The sequence below is a fragment of the Leptopilina heterotoma genome, unplaced genomic scaffold (assembly GCF_015476425.1).
Source record: "Leptopilina heterotoma isolate Lh14 unplaced genomic scaffold, ASM1547642v1 Lhet_123, whole genome shotgun sequence".
NCBI classification, from domain to species: domain Eukaryota; kingdom Metazoa; phylum Arthropoda; class Insecta; order Hymenoptera; family Figitidae; genus Leptopilina; species Leptopilina heterotoma.
The window spans coordinates 3,079,825-3,096,966 of NW_025110842.1; the positions used below are offsets into that span (position 1 = coordinate 3,079,825).

General features: G+C 21.9%; 3 protein-coding genes across 3 annotated transcripts in view; 2 read left to right on the plus strand and 1 right to left on the minus strand.

Moving 5' to 3' along the window:
• Window positions 1-3: 3 nt before the first annotated feature.
• LOC122512603 (ADP-ribosylation factor 1) lies at window positions 4-8,730 on the minus strand. The gene is made up of 5 exons (XM_043628525.1): window positions 8,576-8,730; window positions 4,106-4,278; window positions 3,354-3,463; window positions 849-974; window positions 4-509 (listed from the first exon to the last, which is right to left on the minus strand). Exons 2-5 carry the CDS (start codon window positions 4,251-4,253, stop codon window positions 345-347), a joined length of 549 nt encoding a protein of 182 aa, XP_043484460.1. The 5' UTR covers window positions 4,254-4,278; window positions 8,576-8,730; the 3' UTR covers window positions 4-344.
• Window positions 8,731-9,171: 441 nt separating this feature from the next.
• On the plus strand, window positions 9,172-12,116 carry LOC122512556 (glutaredoxin-C4-like; the record flags this gene model as incomplete). The annotated part of the gene is made up of 3 exons (XM_043628456.1): window positions 9,172-9,232; window positions 9,967-10,091; window positions 11,850-12,116. Coding segments are annotated over 3 exons (390 nt in total), but the record flags the coding sequence as incomplete, so codon positions are not given.
• Window positions 12,117-13,958: 1,842 nt separating this feature from the next.
• The window catches only part of LOC122512606 (adenosine kinase 2-like), a 32,207-nt gene continuing 29,023 nt past the window's right edge, over window positions 13,959-17,142 (plus strand). Inside the window, exon 1 of the mRNA XM_043628535.1 lies at window positions 13,959-14,093. The gene's annotated coding sequence lies outside the window, so the exon portion shown is untranslated. The remainder of the gene's footprint in view (window positions 14,094-17,142) is intronic.

A 17,142-nucleotide genomic window follows, 5' to 3' on the forward strand; every position in this document is an offset into this window, starting at 1 on the left:
TTCTTTTGCTGAAACATTGATCTCGTTCATTGATTCTCGTGTAAAAAAAAGTTTATCGCATTAAAACGTGTGCGAAAATCCTTCGTCTTTAGTTTTTTTTGTATAGTTTTATTAAATTTATCTTAAGTAATTAGTAGAAGGGCGCAGGGCGCGCGCGCGAATAGCGATCGTATTTTTTTTTTTTTATTTAGTTATTACTTCAATATTTTTTGATGATGATGAAGATGTTTTTTTGTTGATGGTATTTGTTTAAATATTTTATTTATTTTTGTTGTTGAATTCTTGTAGTAGTTGTTGTTTGTTGTTTAGTAAAGCAACTGAATGTTGTCGGAATAACGCCTCGATTAGCGATTGGCATTTTTCAATTGATTGGAAAGCCAATCGAGACCTTCGTAAAGGCCATCGCCGCTTGTCGCGCATGTCGCTTGTATATACCAATTGCGATTACGAAGCGAATGTAGACCCAATTTGTCAGTGATTTCTGCTGCATTCATTGCATTCGGCAAATCCTGAAAAAGGAGACAAAAATAAATTTTTTGTTTTTTTTATTTTTACTCCTAATTTTAGGTTTTTTAGTAATATTTTTTCCTTCAATTAATTGAAATGAATTAAAAAGTAATTAAAAATAAAAAGAGAACAAAAATTACAGAAAAAAGTATAAAGAAGAGGAAAAAAGAAGAAAAGTAATATTTTTATCTTCAATTAATGAAAATTCATAATAAAGAATAAAAAAATAATTAAAAAATAAAAAACGAGAACAAAAATTAAATAAAATACCTTCTCATGTGATGAGAATGTAAAAAATTGAAAAAAGAAGAAAATAAAATTTTGAAAAAAGGAAATTTTACCTGTTTGTTAGCAAATATAAGCAAAACAGCATCTCTCAGTTCATCCTCGGCTAACATTCTCATTAATTCCTCGCGAGCTTCTCCGATACGTTCTCTATCATTACTGTCCACTACAAATATCAGTCCCTAAAAAAGAGAAAATTATTTAGTATCAATATCAAAATCGAAATATTAATATTATAAATATTATAAATTTTGTGGGCAATATATATTTTTGTTGCATAAGTCTATAAGAAAAGAAGAGGAAAGAAACAGAATTTTTTTTTAAAATGGTGAAAAATATAAATAGAAAAAAGAGAATAAAGAAAGAAGTAAAATAAGAATAAGAATTGTAAGAAAAAAGAGAAAAGGTAAAGAAAAAAGGGAGAAATAAAAATGAATAAGGAGAAAACTTAAAAATTTAGAAAATAGTAAATGAAGTTTATCAAAATGGGAAGGAAAAAAGAGAAAGAATGAAGAAAAAAACTTTAGAAAAGAAGAAAAATTTTTAAAAGGAAAAAAGTAAAGAATTTTTTAAAAGAATAAGAAAAAAGGAAAGAAAAACAAGAAAAAAAGAAAGAAAAATGGAAGAAAATAAATAAAAAAAAAGGAGAAAAACTTAAAAATAGAATGAAATGAAGAAAAAAAGAAAGAAAAATAGGAAAAAAGGAAAAGAAAGAAAAATCTAGAAAAGGGTAAAAGTAAATGATTTTTAAAAAAAGGGAAGGAAAAAGAGAGAAAGAAAGAAAGAAGAATGAAAAAGAAAAAAAATTTAGAAAAGGAGAAAACTTGAAATAGGGAAAAAGTAAAGGAATTTTTAAAAAATAAAAAAAATGAAGAAAAAAATATAAAAGGAGAAAAACTTAAAAATCGAAAAATATAAATCAAATTTATAAATATGGAAAGTAAAAAAAGAGAAATAAAGAAAAAAAAGAAAAAAACTTTAAAAAAAAGAGAAAAACTTAAAAATTGGGAAAAAGTAAAAAAAGAAAAAACTATAGTTTTTTCTTTCTTTACTTTTCCCTTTTTTAAGTTTTTCTCTTTTTCATTTTTATAAAAAAAGAATTCTCTATTTTATAAAATAGAGAAAAACTAAAAGAAGAGAAAACTGAAAATAGTGAAAAATTTTTAAAAAGGGAAAATCTAAAAAAAGAAAAAATTAAAAAACGGAAAAACTAAATAAAAGGCAAAACTTAAAAAAAGAGTAACGGAAAGGTGAAAAACTAAATAAAGGAAAAACTGAAAGAAGGGAAACTCTAAAAAAAAAACTAAAATAGGGGAAAACTAAAAAAACGAAAAAAATTAAAAAAAAGGAAAATAGTGAAAAATTGAAAAAAGGGAAAATTAAAAAAAGGCAAAACCAAACAATGGAAAAAACTAAATAAAATGAAAAACTTTAAAAAAAAAGTGTAACGGGAAGGGGAAAAATTAAATAAGAGGAAAGACTAAAAATGAAAAGACTAAAAAATGGAAAAAACTAAATAAAAGGAAAAACTAAAAAAGGGAAAAACTCAGGAAAAAGAAAAACTTAAGAAAGTGTAAAATATAACAAAAGTTAACAAAGAAATAGAAAAAAAGATAATTACGAAAAAAGGGAATTCTTTTCAAAAATGAAAAAAGGGAAAAAAGATAAAAAAAAATTAAAAGAAAAAGAGTTTTAAAAAAACGAAATTAAAAATCCTTCAAGTCCAGAATAATTATATTAATAAATGGATGAAATTAAAAAAAATGAAGAAAAGGAGATAAAAGGAAATTAGTTTAAAAAAAGAAAAAAACAAGGGGAACAATTAAAAAGAAACGGGAGAGAATTTAAAACATAATAACAAAGAAATAAAAAGGAGGAAAAACATTTGAAAAAAGAGAAATAAAAAGGGAAATCTTTTATTGGAAGTAGAGAAAAGGGGAATAGTTGTAAAAAATAAAAAAAAAGGAGGAAAAACACTAAGAAAACGTGAAAACAGAAATTTTTGAAATAGAAAAGAAAAAAAAGAAAGAAAGGATTTAAGAAAAAAGGAAATTCAAAAATAGAAAAAAAAAAGGAAAACGGATATTAAAGAAGAAAATGTAAAGAAATTTAGAAATAAGAAAAAAGGAAAACGAATATTAAAGAAGAAAATGTAGAGAAATTTAAAAAAAAGGAGCCTAAAAAAATTGTAAAGAGAAACAATTTTAAAGGAAAGCGGAAAGCAAAAAGTGATACAAATAAAAAGAATTTTACAGAAGAAACTAATAGAAAAATTAAAAGAAAAAGAAAAAAAAAGTGAGTAAGAAAAATAAAGCAAAAAAATGTTAAATCAAAACAAGAAGTATGAGCAAAAAAGGAAGAAAAGAAAAATCAGTTTAAAATAAATTTTAAAAAAAGATTGAGATCTTAAAGAAGAAGGGAAGTGAAAGAAATTCAAAAAAAGAAAAGAAAAAAAAGGATAAATAACTTGCGATGTCTCATTCTTGTAATAATTGATCATTTTCTTTTTGCATTTTTCTCGAAAGCTATTCAATTTCGGTCGAAAAAAAATAGAGTCTCACCTGTGTATTTTGGAAATAATGTCGCCAAAGTGGCCTGATTTTATCCTGACCACCAACGTCCCAAACCGTGAAACTAATATTTTTATACTCAACTGTCTCTACATTGAAACCTGTGAAGAGAAACGAAAAAAATGCGTTAGAAGACAAAAATCCATTTCTGTTTTTTCAAATTCAATTATAATTTGAAAATTAAATTCTGCTTTTCTTTCTTAAATTTAATTTAATTTGAAAATTCAATTCTGCTAGTTTCTTTCTATAGATTGAATTATAATTTGAAATTTCATTTTTTTCCCTGTACATTCAATTATAATTTGAAATTTCATTTTTTTTCTCTGTAAATTCAATTATAATTTGAAAATTCAATTCCAGCTTTTCATTCTATAAATTCAATTCTTCTTTCCTTCAAAATTGAAAATTAAATTTTATTTTTCATTTTAATTACTTTTTAATAATTTTTTTAAGCAAATATTTTTGACTATTAAATTGAATTTAATTTGAAAATGAAGTAAAATTTGTTTCTAATAATTTGAAAATTAATTTTTTTCCCTGTAAATTCAATTATAATTTGAAAATTTAATTCTGCTTTTCTTTCTATAAATTCAATTCTTCTTTCTTTTAAAAATTGAATTAAATTTTATTTTTCATTTTAATTACTTTTTAATAATTTTTTGAAACAAATATTTTTGACTATTAAATTGAATTTAATTTGAAAATATGAAGTAAAATTTGTTTTCAAAATTCGATTCACTCACCTATAGTTGGGATAGTCGTGACTATTTCGCCTAATTTTAATTTGTACAAAATTGTCGTTTTACCAGCTGCATCGAGTCCTACCATTAAAATCCTCATCTCCTTTTTACCGAAGAGGCCTTTGAACAACGACGTGAACACATTCCCCATTTTTGGTGGCCGTTTATGTAAACACCTGCAAAATTCAAACAAAATCAATTAAACTTCATAGATTAAATTTCAAACAAAATAAATTATCACACTTCATTCAAAATAAACTATTATTAATTAAATGAAAACTTTTTTGCTTTTTTAAATACTTTTTAATAGAGTAAATATAATCGAAAATTTTAAATACTTTTAAATATAATAAATAATTTAAAATTTAAAACACGAATTAATAGAGTAAATGATTTAATATTTTAAATTACTTTTTAATATTTTTACTTTAATTATTTTTTACATTTTTTTAAACAAATATTTTTGATTATTTGAATATTTTTCTAAAAATATTTTTGACTATTTGAACAATTTGTAAAAATATTTTTCACCATTTGAACGTTTTTAAAAAAGTATTTTTTAATTTTCTTTTGAGTAGTTTTTACAATTGGAAAATTTTTTTCTTGAATATTCTTGAAATAGTTTAATATTTTTATTCTTTTACATTTTAAAATATTTTAATATTTTTATTCTTGAACATTTTAAACTATTTTAATATTTATATTCTTGAACATTTTAAACTATTCTAATATTTTTTTCTTGAACATTTTGAAATATTTTAATATTTTTATTCTTGAACATTTAAAACTATTTTAATATTTTTATTATTGAACATTTTGAAATATTTTAATATTTTTTTTCGTAAATATTCTAAAATAGTTTTTATATTTTTTTCTTGAACATTTTAAACTATTTTAATATTTTTTCCTAAATATTTTGAAATATGTGACGCGATCTGAAGAAAGGGACCTTAGAAGCAAAAAATTATAGGTTATGTTTGCAATTTTTTAAATGAAAATACAAAAAAAGGATCAACTGTCAATATAAATCATTAAAGTTTAAGTCTTCATTAAAACTAAAATATTTAATAAACACTGATTTTAATTCGAAATAAGTAAAAAGAAACTTTCAAACAAGAAAAAAGTAACTCTAACCCAACCTTAAAATGATTTGCTTCTAAGGTCCCTTTCTTCAGATCGCGTCACATATATATTTTAATAATTTTTTTTTTTAAATATTCTAAAACAGTTTTAATAATTTAATTACTTTTTCTCTCGTTACATTATTTTTCCATCAAAAACCAATTCATTTCCCAACCAATTAAAAATATTTCCTCTCTACTTAATTAAAAATATTAAAAAATTTCATTTTCTACTAATCGATTCAAAATAGGTCGACTTTTTTTTCATTAATCAATATTCAAAATGCCTGGAACTTTGTTTTTTTATTAATCAATTTTAAAAAAGTATATTAATTATTAAATTTGAATTTTTAATTAATTATTAAATTCAATTTAAATAATTATCTACTTTCAATTAGAATTTAAAAATTTACATACAATTAAAATTCTTATTCTTTTTTTTTATAAGTACCACTTTTTATTTTTAATTTTTTTTTGAATATGAAAAGAATAAAAAGCGGTGATTTACGATGTTAGTTAATTTCGCCCATTGGAAAAATAAGATAATCAACTGTTGTATCGATTGAGTTCTGGAAATACATTTATTACGAAACCGCATACATTAAAACTGATAGTCTCTTTATAAATGATTTTTTTTTATTTTTATTTTTATTGTTAAAGGTAAAAACATAAAAATTTCTTTTTCATTTTTTTAAGTCCAAATTTTACAATTTTTTCCATTTTTACAGAAATTGACATTTTTGACAAAGAAATATAATTATTTTAATTTTTATTTATATTATTATTATATTGACAATTTTATTTATAATTATTATATGATTTTTATTAATATTATTATTCGTAAATATTACTATTAAATTTTTATAGTTTTACCTTACAAATATTATTATTATTATTTGTTTATTATTATTGACAATTATTATTAATTATTATTGTAATTTTTATTATTAGGAATATTAACATTTTTATTATTGTTGAAAATTACTATCATTATTTTTTTTTATTATTATTAATCATTATTTTTATTTGAATTTACTTATTTACATCTTTTATTTCAATTTACTTATTTATTTATTTAATTACATTAGTTCAATAATAATTATTTATTTCCTTTAATTACCAATAATTATTATTTTTAAACTAAATTAATAATTTTTATTATTTTTATAATTAATTAATAATTTTTATTATTTTTATAATTGTTCAAAATTGTTATGAAAATTTCCCCCAAAATGTTTAATTACAACAAATTAAATGAATAATTTATTCTTCAACTTTTATAAAAATCCAAAAATAAATTAAAAATTTTTTTTTCTCTAAATTAACAAAATTTTTTCATTATTCTTACATTTGAACGTCTAATTTTTATTTACTATACTTATTTTCTTATTAAAGATAAGATTGAAAATTGGGTCAAACAGTTTTGTCAATAACAATAATAATATTGATAATAAAGCAACAGTAATAGTTGCATTATTTATTAGGAAATTAATAACAATAACAATAAATTACCAACATAAATAAAATCAATAAATAGCGAAGAAAAAAAATAATCAAGCAAATAATTCAAATTATTACTGCCATTAATTTATTATTTATAGTTTTTATTTTTTTTTTTATTTATTTATTTTCTTTATTAGTTTGTAATAATTTTTTAATTTGCATTTTTTTTAGTTTAATAATATTTATATTTTATTAAAAAAGTAAACAATTTAATATTTATTAATTAATATTTTTTATTAATTAAACTAAATAAAATAATTATTGAAAGCAATTAATTAAATTATTAAAGGAATAATTATTATTTTAATGAAAGTAAATAATTATTGCAAGTAACTAATTATTTACTGAAAGTAAATAATTATTCGAAGCAATTAATTAAATTATTAAAAGTAAATAATTATGGAAAGTAAATAAAATTATAATTAATTAATTACTGAAGGTAAATAATTATTTATAGCAATTAATTATTGAAAGTAAATAATTACTAAAAGCAAAATTTAAAAGTAATTAATTATTGAAAGTAAATACTTATTGAAAGTAAATAATTATTAAAAGCAATTAATTTCCAAAAGTAAAAAATTTCTAATATTAAATAATTCTCAAAGTCAAAAAAATTTCCATTTAATTAAAAAAAATCGATTTCACATAGAAATTTAAAAAAAAACAATAAATAAAACAATTTTCCACATGAAAAAAATAAAATTAGTTTAGAAATTTATTTATTATTTTCTACTGTAACGAAATCGTTTTAAGACAAAAGGAGAAGGGTTGAGGGAAAGGGGAGGGGGGGGACAATCATAGGGAGAGGCGGAAAAAAAAGGGGGAATAAGAGGTAAGAAAATTTTCCCCGATGAATCACTGGACAATGTTGCAAAATTTAATCCCCAATTTGTTGCTTTTTCGAAATTCAATGAAGTTGAGTAAAAATGAAACACAAATGCAAGAGAGACATATGCAAAAGAAGTACATGTGACACGAGGACAAGAACGCAATGACCTTACGCAAGTGTCTTTGGGACGGCCACGCTATCGGGCCAGATGGACGCAAAAAAAAAGAGAAAAAAAATTCCCCGAAAAAAAGATAAGAAAACGCGAAAGATGCGCGAAGATAAAGGAGAAAAAGGGGAGAAAATAAAGAGGCAAACAACGAAATAATAAAACTAGAGCAGCAAACACAAAGCGCGAGGAGAGCACTGTCTCATATTTCATCTGTCAAAAAAAAAAACCAAGTATACTATACATGTATACACGTATATAATTCCCTAATCGCGTCACTAATTTCGTTTCATTAAAACGAAACGAAGATTATTAATCAAAATGAGTCTTTTTTCTTTCCAAGCGTGGCTTCTTCTTCCTTTAGAGGAAAAAAAAAAGAAAACTTTAAACACTTTCGTGATATTATCGATTGTCGCGTCATTCGAAAATTACAACCGAGCCACGAGTTTTTTTTCCCCCTTTTTTGCCTAATCAAGAAAGACAAATATCGAAAATTTTTTATAACTTTCGAAAAAAGGGTAAATAACTCTCCAAGTAAAAAAACGAATCACAAAAAATCGAATTTAAAATCTTTTGACTTTCCTGTTCCGCTTATAAAAAGACTGAAAATTCCATCGAAAAAAATAGAGAAAACTAGTAAAAAAACCGATTCCGACTGTCACCTTCTCGACCTACTCCCCGAGTTATAAATTTTTTTTTTGTTTCCTCTTTTTTATTTCAGAGAAAAATATATATGTACCACCACACACTATCGTCAACACTTTATTTTTAATGATGATAAACAGGGGAAATTCGTTACACTAACACAATTTTTAGTGAGAATATTGATAATTAATTAAAATGACGTTACTTACGTTTCAGTAAAAAAGATTGTTTTCACAAGAAACGATAAAACATAAAACTCAGCACTCCCGTAAAGTACCGCACGTTAAAATGGCGGACGTGGAAAGGATTCATGCTGTGTGCCACGTATAGGGCACGAGCTTGCTTTGATTGGCTGGGTGGTGTCACGTGACGTGCCAAGCCATTGGGCGCAAGGTTGGGAACATTCGGGCGCGAGCCGTAAAGGTCTATTCACAAGGTGATTTGTCCGTTGCATTAGGCTTCGTTCAGAATAAGGTTCAGAAAAACACCCTTTTTGTTTTTATTCTTCTATTTTGTTATTCTCTTCACAATAATTCAATCACTTCCACTAATATTAGAGATATTAAAGATAACCGATTGACAAAATTTACGTTACGTAGTTTTGTGAACGAGTATATATCATAAAGGCGCGTTCACATTCACTTGCAAGTTTGCAACTTGCATTAGTTGCTACGTTCAGAGCGTAGTTCAATAAAAACTGTGTATGAACCTTTAGGTTTTATTCACTTCATAGTTCATGCCGGAATTGCCCGAATCCCGATTGCCGACATTTGACAGACACTGTTGACCCTGTTGACTATATTCTTCGTGCGATAATAAATTCATAATTATCGGAAAAATATTTCAATATTTACGCCCTAAACGAGGTGAGTTTCTTCTAAATATTAACACTAATCTTATAAGGAAAACAATTCTTAATTATTCACTAACAGTAAAAATGAAAACAAATTGAAATAAGTCCGATTTCTTTTTGTTTTTAATTCTCGTTCTAACCTCAAAAAATTTTTTTTCCGCCAACAACGCCCAAACGGGGCAAAAAATTATTTTACGACAAAATTTAAATGTTTTTCACCCTTTTGAATTGCTTTTCACGTATAAATTTTAATCCGAATTTATTGAAAGTTGATAAATTGGATTATTCCCAATTTGCCTTAAATTCGTCTTTTGAGAATTCTTCGAATTATTCGGGGAAAAAAAATGTATCGTCAGGTGATTTATATTAAACATGATTCATTCGTATGCAATTTTTTATTTTTTCAATATTGAATCATTTCCTTCTATTTAAGTATAATTATCAAATCAATTATTTAATGTCGTGTTTCGTAAAAAAAAAAAAATTGTCTCTTATCAACATTTTTGAAGAATTCGTATTTTTTTCACCGGTGATAAATTTTATTTATTATCTAATTTTCACCGCTTTTTGTAATTAATTGCATAACATCAAAGATTTTAATTAACAATTAAAATTTTAATTTTTTATCTTAATTTTAAATTAAATAGAAATTTATTTATTCAATGTAATTATTTATTTTTGCGATAATTTGCATAATTTATTATTATTTAAAAAAAAAAAAAACTTGAAATTTTTTAATTTTAACAGTTTGGAAATCCGCAGAAAAAGCAAAAATGGTTAATCCAGCAGAATTCGTGAAGAAGGCAATTGAAGAAAATGAAGTGATGATTTTTTCAAAAAATGGCTGTCCATATTGCAAGAAAGCAAAAACGGTAAATTTTTTTTTCAAAAAAAATTATAATTTATATTATTTTATGACAATTTTTATATTTTTTGATAATCAATTTTTTATTTATTACGCAAAATTTAATAAAATAAATTATTATTAAAATAATTAATTTCCTTGAAAATTTCAATTATTTTTCAAAATCTTATAAAAATTCTCCGAGAAAATTCAATTATTTGAAAGAAAAAAAATAATTCAATTTTTCACAGGAGTTCAATTATTTAAAAAAAACTTTTTTTTTTTATTAAATTTTATTAAATTCAATTATTTTCATAAATAATGAATTTTTCAATGAAATTCAATTATTTTAAATACAAAAATTTAATTCCAGGGAAAATTAAATTATTTTTCATAATTCTTCGATAGTAAATTTTTCACAGGAATACAATTATTTTAAATACAATTTTATAATAAAATTCTTCTCAAAAATTCAATTATTTTTTTAAATTGTGCAAAAATTCAATTATTTGTAGAAATAATAAATTTTTTCGCAGGGATTCAATTATTTAAAAAACTTTTAATAAAATCCAATTTAAGAATTAATTTATTTTCAAAAATAATGAATTTTTCGTTGAAATTCAATTATTTTAAATACAATTTTAATAAAATTCTTTTCAAAAATTCAATTATTTTTTTTTATTTTGCAAACATTTAATTATTTGTAGAAGTAATGAATTTTTTCGCAAGGATTCAATTATTTAAAAAATTTTTTAATTTTATTTTAATTCATTCAATTTTATCAACATTTTTTTTGATAATTGAATTCTTTCGAGAAAATGTAATTAAAATTGTATTTTATTAGAATTTTTGTAAATAATTAAATTTTTTTTTAAGAATTATATTAAATTTCTTAAAAATAATGTAATTTTATAAAGTAATTTTAATTAAAAGTTTTGAAAATAATTGAAATTTACAAAGAATTTTATTAAAAACCTTTAAAGAGCAATTGAATTATTTAGAAAAATTTTATTACAATTTTTAAAAATAATTGAACCTGTTAGAAAAATTTTATTAAAATTATCCAATATAATTAAATTTTTTCCTATAAAAATTTTATTAAAATTTTATTAAAAATAATTGAATTTCTCAGAAGAATTTTATTATTTACAAAAATAATTGAATTCTTGCGCCAAGAATTTTACAATATTTATAAAAATAATTAAATTGTTTCGAAAAAATTTTTATCAGAATTTTTGAGAAATTAATTGAATTTAAACAATATTTTTAAAAATAATTGTATTTTTTCAAGAAATTCTATTAAAATTGTTCATTGAAAATAATTGAATTTCTCCGAAACATTTTATTATTTACAGAAATAATTGAATTTCTTTTGTTAAATTTTATTAATTATATGAAAATATTTCAATTCTTGCGAAGAATTTTCTTATTTATGAAAATAATTAAATTATTCTTGAAGATTTTACGCAATTCGTAAAAATAATTGAATTGTTTCCAAGGATTTTATTTGAATTTTTGAAAATACCTGAATTTTTTTAAGGAATTTTATTAAAAAATTTTGAAAATAATAATTTTTTGAAACAATTTCATCAAAATTCTTGAAAATAATCGAATTTATATTAATATTTAAAAAAATATATTTTGATAAAAATTAAAAAAGAGAAATATAATAATAGAAACGGAAAAGATTATTTATTAAAAATAATTAAAAGAAAAAAAAACAAAAATTGAATTTTTTTTAATAAAACTAAATAAAATTCAAAATTTCTTGTTTTTAATTTTTCAGATCTTCGAGAAATTGAATAAAAAATTCAAAGCCGTGGAAATTGACGAAATGGACGAGTGCGATGAGATTCAAGATGTTTTAGGATCATTAACACCGGCGCGAACTGTTCCAAGAGTTTTTGTTAATGGAAAATTTATCGGCGGCGGCAGCGACGTCGAAAGTAAATACAAAAGTGGAGAACTTCAAAAAATCTTAGGTTGTTAAACAACAATTGTTAATTTATTCATATTTTCTTTTTCTTAAATTCACTCATTCCTTTAAAAACAAGAAAAAAAAAGAATTGTATTTTAAACATTGTTTAAAACATGTTTTGCAACAATTATATAATTTAAAATATCTAAATAAAAATTGTATACGAAAATAAATAAAAATTTACTTAAAGAATTAAAATTTTCAGTAGAATTTTTTTTTAAAACAATATTTTCAATTTTTGAATATTTCTAAATTGTTTTCGATTTAATTTTAGAAAAAATGTGTTCAAATTAAAAAAATCTATTCAATTTAGAAAAAAAAATTTAATTTAAAAAAAAATATTCAAATTTATACATTAAAAATTAAAATTTATAATTAAAATGTAAAAAAGAGTTTTTTAATTTAATTATATTGAAAAATAGTTTTAATTTAATTTAAAAAAATTTTTCAATTTATAATTTTTGTAAACCTTTTAAATTTAATTTAAGGGCAATTGAACCTTGATGACGTTACAGTTTGTGCAAAGCATGTGTGACATCATCAAGGTTCAAATGCCCTTAAAAAAACTTTTTTCAATTTAAAAAATTTTAAATAAATAAATTTAATTGTTAAATTTTATTTAGACTATTAAATTTTTTCTATTTAATTTTGAAAAGAATGTTTCTATTTTTACAATTAAAAAAAAATATTCCCGATTTAATTTCAAAAAACTATTTTTCGTTTTATTTTTAAAAGAATTGTTTTCAGAGTTTTAATTACAATATTAAATTTTTTCCATTCAATTTTGAAACAAAAATTTCAATTTTTACAATTAAAAAAAAATATTTTCAATAATTTAATTTAAAAAAACTATTTTTTATTTAATTTGTAAAAGAATTGCTTTTAATTTAATTAGAATATTAATCAATTTTTTCAATTCAATTTTAAAGAAATATTTTCAATTCAATTTTAGAGAAATATTTTCAATTTGTAATGAAAAAAAAAAAATATTTTCAATTCGACTTACAAAAAAAACTATTTTAATTTAAATTAAAAAAAATATTTTCAATGTAAGTAAAAAAAATTTTTCACCTTTAATTTAAAAAAAACTAGGTATTTTTAATTTAATTTGAAAAACCACTATTTTCAATTTAATTTGAAAAAAAAAATAATTTCAATTTTAATTTAAAAAAAAAATGTTTTTAATTTAATTTGAAAAAACACTTTTTTTAATTTATTGATAATATTTATAAATAATTTCACTTTGCAATTTTCCCTTACGATTTTAGCTAAAATTTTTAAATAAAAATTTTAGTAAAAACATAAAAAAAAGTTGTTAAAAATAAAAATTTTTTAATCCTATTTAAAATTTTTTTTTTTGAAAAATTGTATTTAAAAATTATTTTTGTCTCTAAAATAAATTTTTCATAAACTAGAATTATTAATTAATTAAAAATGAATAATAAATAAGTTTTTAAATTTTTGAATTTCAAATTTTCCCGCGGAAACACGTGACGTCTAGTAACGTCCGCATTGTAAAATCCGCAAAATAATTACGTCAAAAATACTCCTTCTCTATAAACGAAAATCTATTTCTCGCGTTATTGGAAATAATAACTAATAATTCATAACATAAAAATGTATTTTTATACCTTAAAACTAAGAAAATCGAGAGATAAATCTTACCTGTAGTACAGTGTCGCCAACGGAAGTGACAAAAGTTCCTTTGCTTTCCTTTGAACCCCTTCTACCGATTCATTTGTGTGCTTTACTCGCTTTACTAAATAAATAAATGTAATATAAATATAAAAAACTTCTATATAAATAATTATGGTAAAGAACAATTTATTATGCACCGATTTGAACAAATAAATAGAAGGAAAAGTCGAAACTGTAAATTTTCTTCCCTGGGGAATTTTTTTCCGAAATTTTTCTCCCCAACAGTTGGCAGCAGTGCTGGCACTAACGAAAGACGCTGTTCCGGCTGTATTTCACGCCGCCATTTTTTCCTCGTGCAGCGTGTCAAGTCGCTTCGTGTCGTGTGCGGTTTAATTTTACAGTAATACTGACTTGGTAAGTGTAATTTCACTAAAAACTCAATTATTTTCCGAAAATATGTATGAAAATTATATTTCCCCTCCTTCAGCATGTCGTAATTACGTAAATATGTTGTTTCGCGTACAAATCGAAAAATTGTCTAAACACACGCCATATATCATTTTTGTGTTATCATTATTAATTTTTAATTTGCATCTCTTTGCATTTTTCCTGTTTTTCGTAAAAACGAAAGAAAATAGTTAATTCAGTGCTTGTAAAGAAAAACAAAGAGAATAAGCAGAGTAATTTTTTTTGCTTTATATGGTAAATTTTAGTGTTTCCTTTATGCAATTATATCTTATATACACCGCTTCCGCTTGTTTCGGATCGATAAACGAGAGACAAGGTTCTCAAAGTGAATTTTTGTTTGGATAAATTAGAAAAAAGGAGGTAATTTGAGAGGGTTTAGGGGTAGAAAATTATAGTTTTGTGAAAGTGTCGGCTTTCACTTGTGCGAATCGTTTATCAATTTTTTTAGCCATGTTGTCCTGTTGGCGATAACAAGTTTTCGATAAATTTTTTTTTCTATCATGTTGGCAAAAAAAAAATTGCAGTGGGGACATGTCAGTAGCGTGAGAAGAGATTTTTTTACCCCGGTCGATAGAATTACTTTTTTTGACGAAAATTTACAATTTTTTTTTTATTTCGCATTTCAATTTTTAGGTTATGTTTCGTTTGCCTTTATTGATTGTTTAGAGAAAAGAAGAAGAATTCATGGCAAAGCTTTTCGCATTCTTCTTCTTCTTCTTCCAATAATCGAAAAAATATATTTTTTTACTATATAAATAGATGTTTTAATTTTAATATATGTTTTTTATTAGAAATTTTAGTTTTTTAATTTTCTTTATTGAAATATCGTTTAGTAAATATTTTTCTTCTTTTAACATTTAATTTTATTAATGTTATTAATTGAAATTAACAAAAATTACCATTTAATAATAAATATTTTCTATTTTGTAATAAAAAAGTCTAAATAAGTCTTGCAAAATAATTACAAAAATACAATTTCAATGAAAAGGGAATAATAAAAATAATTTAATACATTTTTTTGTTAATTAAAATTGATATAAATTGAATTTAAAATAATAATAAAGATAATTTAATTTAATAAAAATTTAAGTACATACAACTTTCGATAAATTTAATTTTCTATTATATTTTTTTTTTTTATTTACTTTATTGAAATATTTACTACATGTTAAAAGAAGAAAAATAAATTATTAATTATAAATGTTATAAATTAATAAAAAAAAAATTAAAATGTTTGATAAAATCGGCAAAATTTGACAGTTTGGACCCCCCCCCTGTTAATATTTAATACATACATCACTGGAGTGGTTAAAAAGCGCCGACGCGTCATATCCCCTCATTTTTAGAACGGATGAACTTGATTAAATTTGTATGTTCAATATTCTCTCTCTCGTTTGTATTTTAATTCGTCGTGTATATTAAATGAAAGTCGGAAATATTACAGTGTTAGTGTAACTTTATAATACATAGAGAAGCAAGGAAAAATAGGCAAAAAGAAGGAAAAAAAATATTAAATTGCAAAGTGAACGTAAAGAAGAAGGTTTGACAAAGTGGAAAATAAAAAAAAATAAGCAGACGAAGAAGAAGTGTGTTAGTAATATTCGTCCTTGAACGCGAAACCGCCATTACGACATCCTTGAATATTCTCATAATCAGCGGCGCGCGCCTCGTGTTTCATGTTGTTTTTTATCCTAAAACTCCCCCCTCACCCCCGCTATTGTTAATAATTTCGCCGGTTCTTCAATATCTCTTGGCGACATATTTTTCTCTTTTTTTGTTGGAAAAAAAATACGCAGTAGTTACAGTGACGTCTATTCTTCTCTGGTTTTGTCATTTTCGTTACTTTGACTCCGAAAAAAAGTATTTTCACATTTTTATTTATTTATTACATGTAAAAATATTGTATTTATAATAATAATAATAATAATAATAATAATAATAATAATTTAATTATTATAAAAAAATTAATTACGTAACATTAAATTAATAAAAATTAGTATATTTTTCAAAATTACAATTTCGTAAGTCCGATTATCATGTAAATAAATAAAATTAGTTACTTTATTAATAAATAAATAAAATTAGTTTTTTTATTAATGATAATAATAATTATTATTATTTATTAGTAAATAATTGAGTAATAAAATAATTTTCTTAACATATGAAGTAAATAAAGTTTAAATTATTAATAAACAAATTAATTTTATTTACTAGTAAATAATTAAGTGGTAAAATAATATTTGTTAACATATTAAGTAAATAAATTAAATTATTATAGTAAACAAATTAATTTATTCCATTTATTAATAATTTATTTATTTGTAAACAAGTAATAAAGTAATTTTGTCAACATATTAAGTAAAATAAATTAAATTATCAATAAACAAATTAAATTAATCAATTTAATTTATTACTAAACAAATTAATTTTATTGATTTGCATAATAAATGAGGCTTTTAAAAAATTGAAAATATATTAATTTTTTTTAATTTAGTTTTACTTAATTATATCAGTATAACAATATAACCAAACCCCAAAAATGACATGTGCTTACAACAAAATGTGATATCATCTAGCCAGACAATTATTTTTAATTTTTAATTTTAATTTTTAATTTAGCAATGTTATATAATATTCGTATTTATTTTGGCAATATGACGATGGACTAACGTCCTATGACTGGCGATATGGAGATTATAATTTTATGACTGATAAGATTATTTGAAGAGGGTTGAAAATCAGCCGAAACGTTATGACATGCAATTAAATGTGCCAATAAATGACCAAAGATAAAGAAAAACATAAGTAACATTCTTATCATTAATTTATACATTCTGGTTGAAAGTAATTTAAACATCTAACGAAACTAATTATTCTTAATTAATTTATTCATAAATTATTTAAATAAATTAAATTAGGATTCGTTCGCAAATTACTTAAGACTTTAAGGAGATGGGGGGGGGGGGGGTTAAAAAAAAGTGTCACGTAATTTATA

Bases quoted from the DNA above. Each gene is read 5' to 3' on its own strand.
- LOC122512603 (XM_043628525.1), bottom strand. From the start codon at position 4,253: ATGGGGAATGTGTTCACGTCGTTGTTCAAAGGCCTCTTCGGTAAAAAG. The intron at 3,464-4,105 runs GTGAGTGAATCG...TTCTCTTCACAG, and splicing joins CACGACTATCCCAACTATAG to GTTTCAATGTAGAGACAGTT. The intron at 975-3,353 runs GTGAGACTCTAT...TCTCTTTTTTAG, and splicing joins ATTATTTCCAAAATACACAG to GGACTGATATTTGTAGTGGA.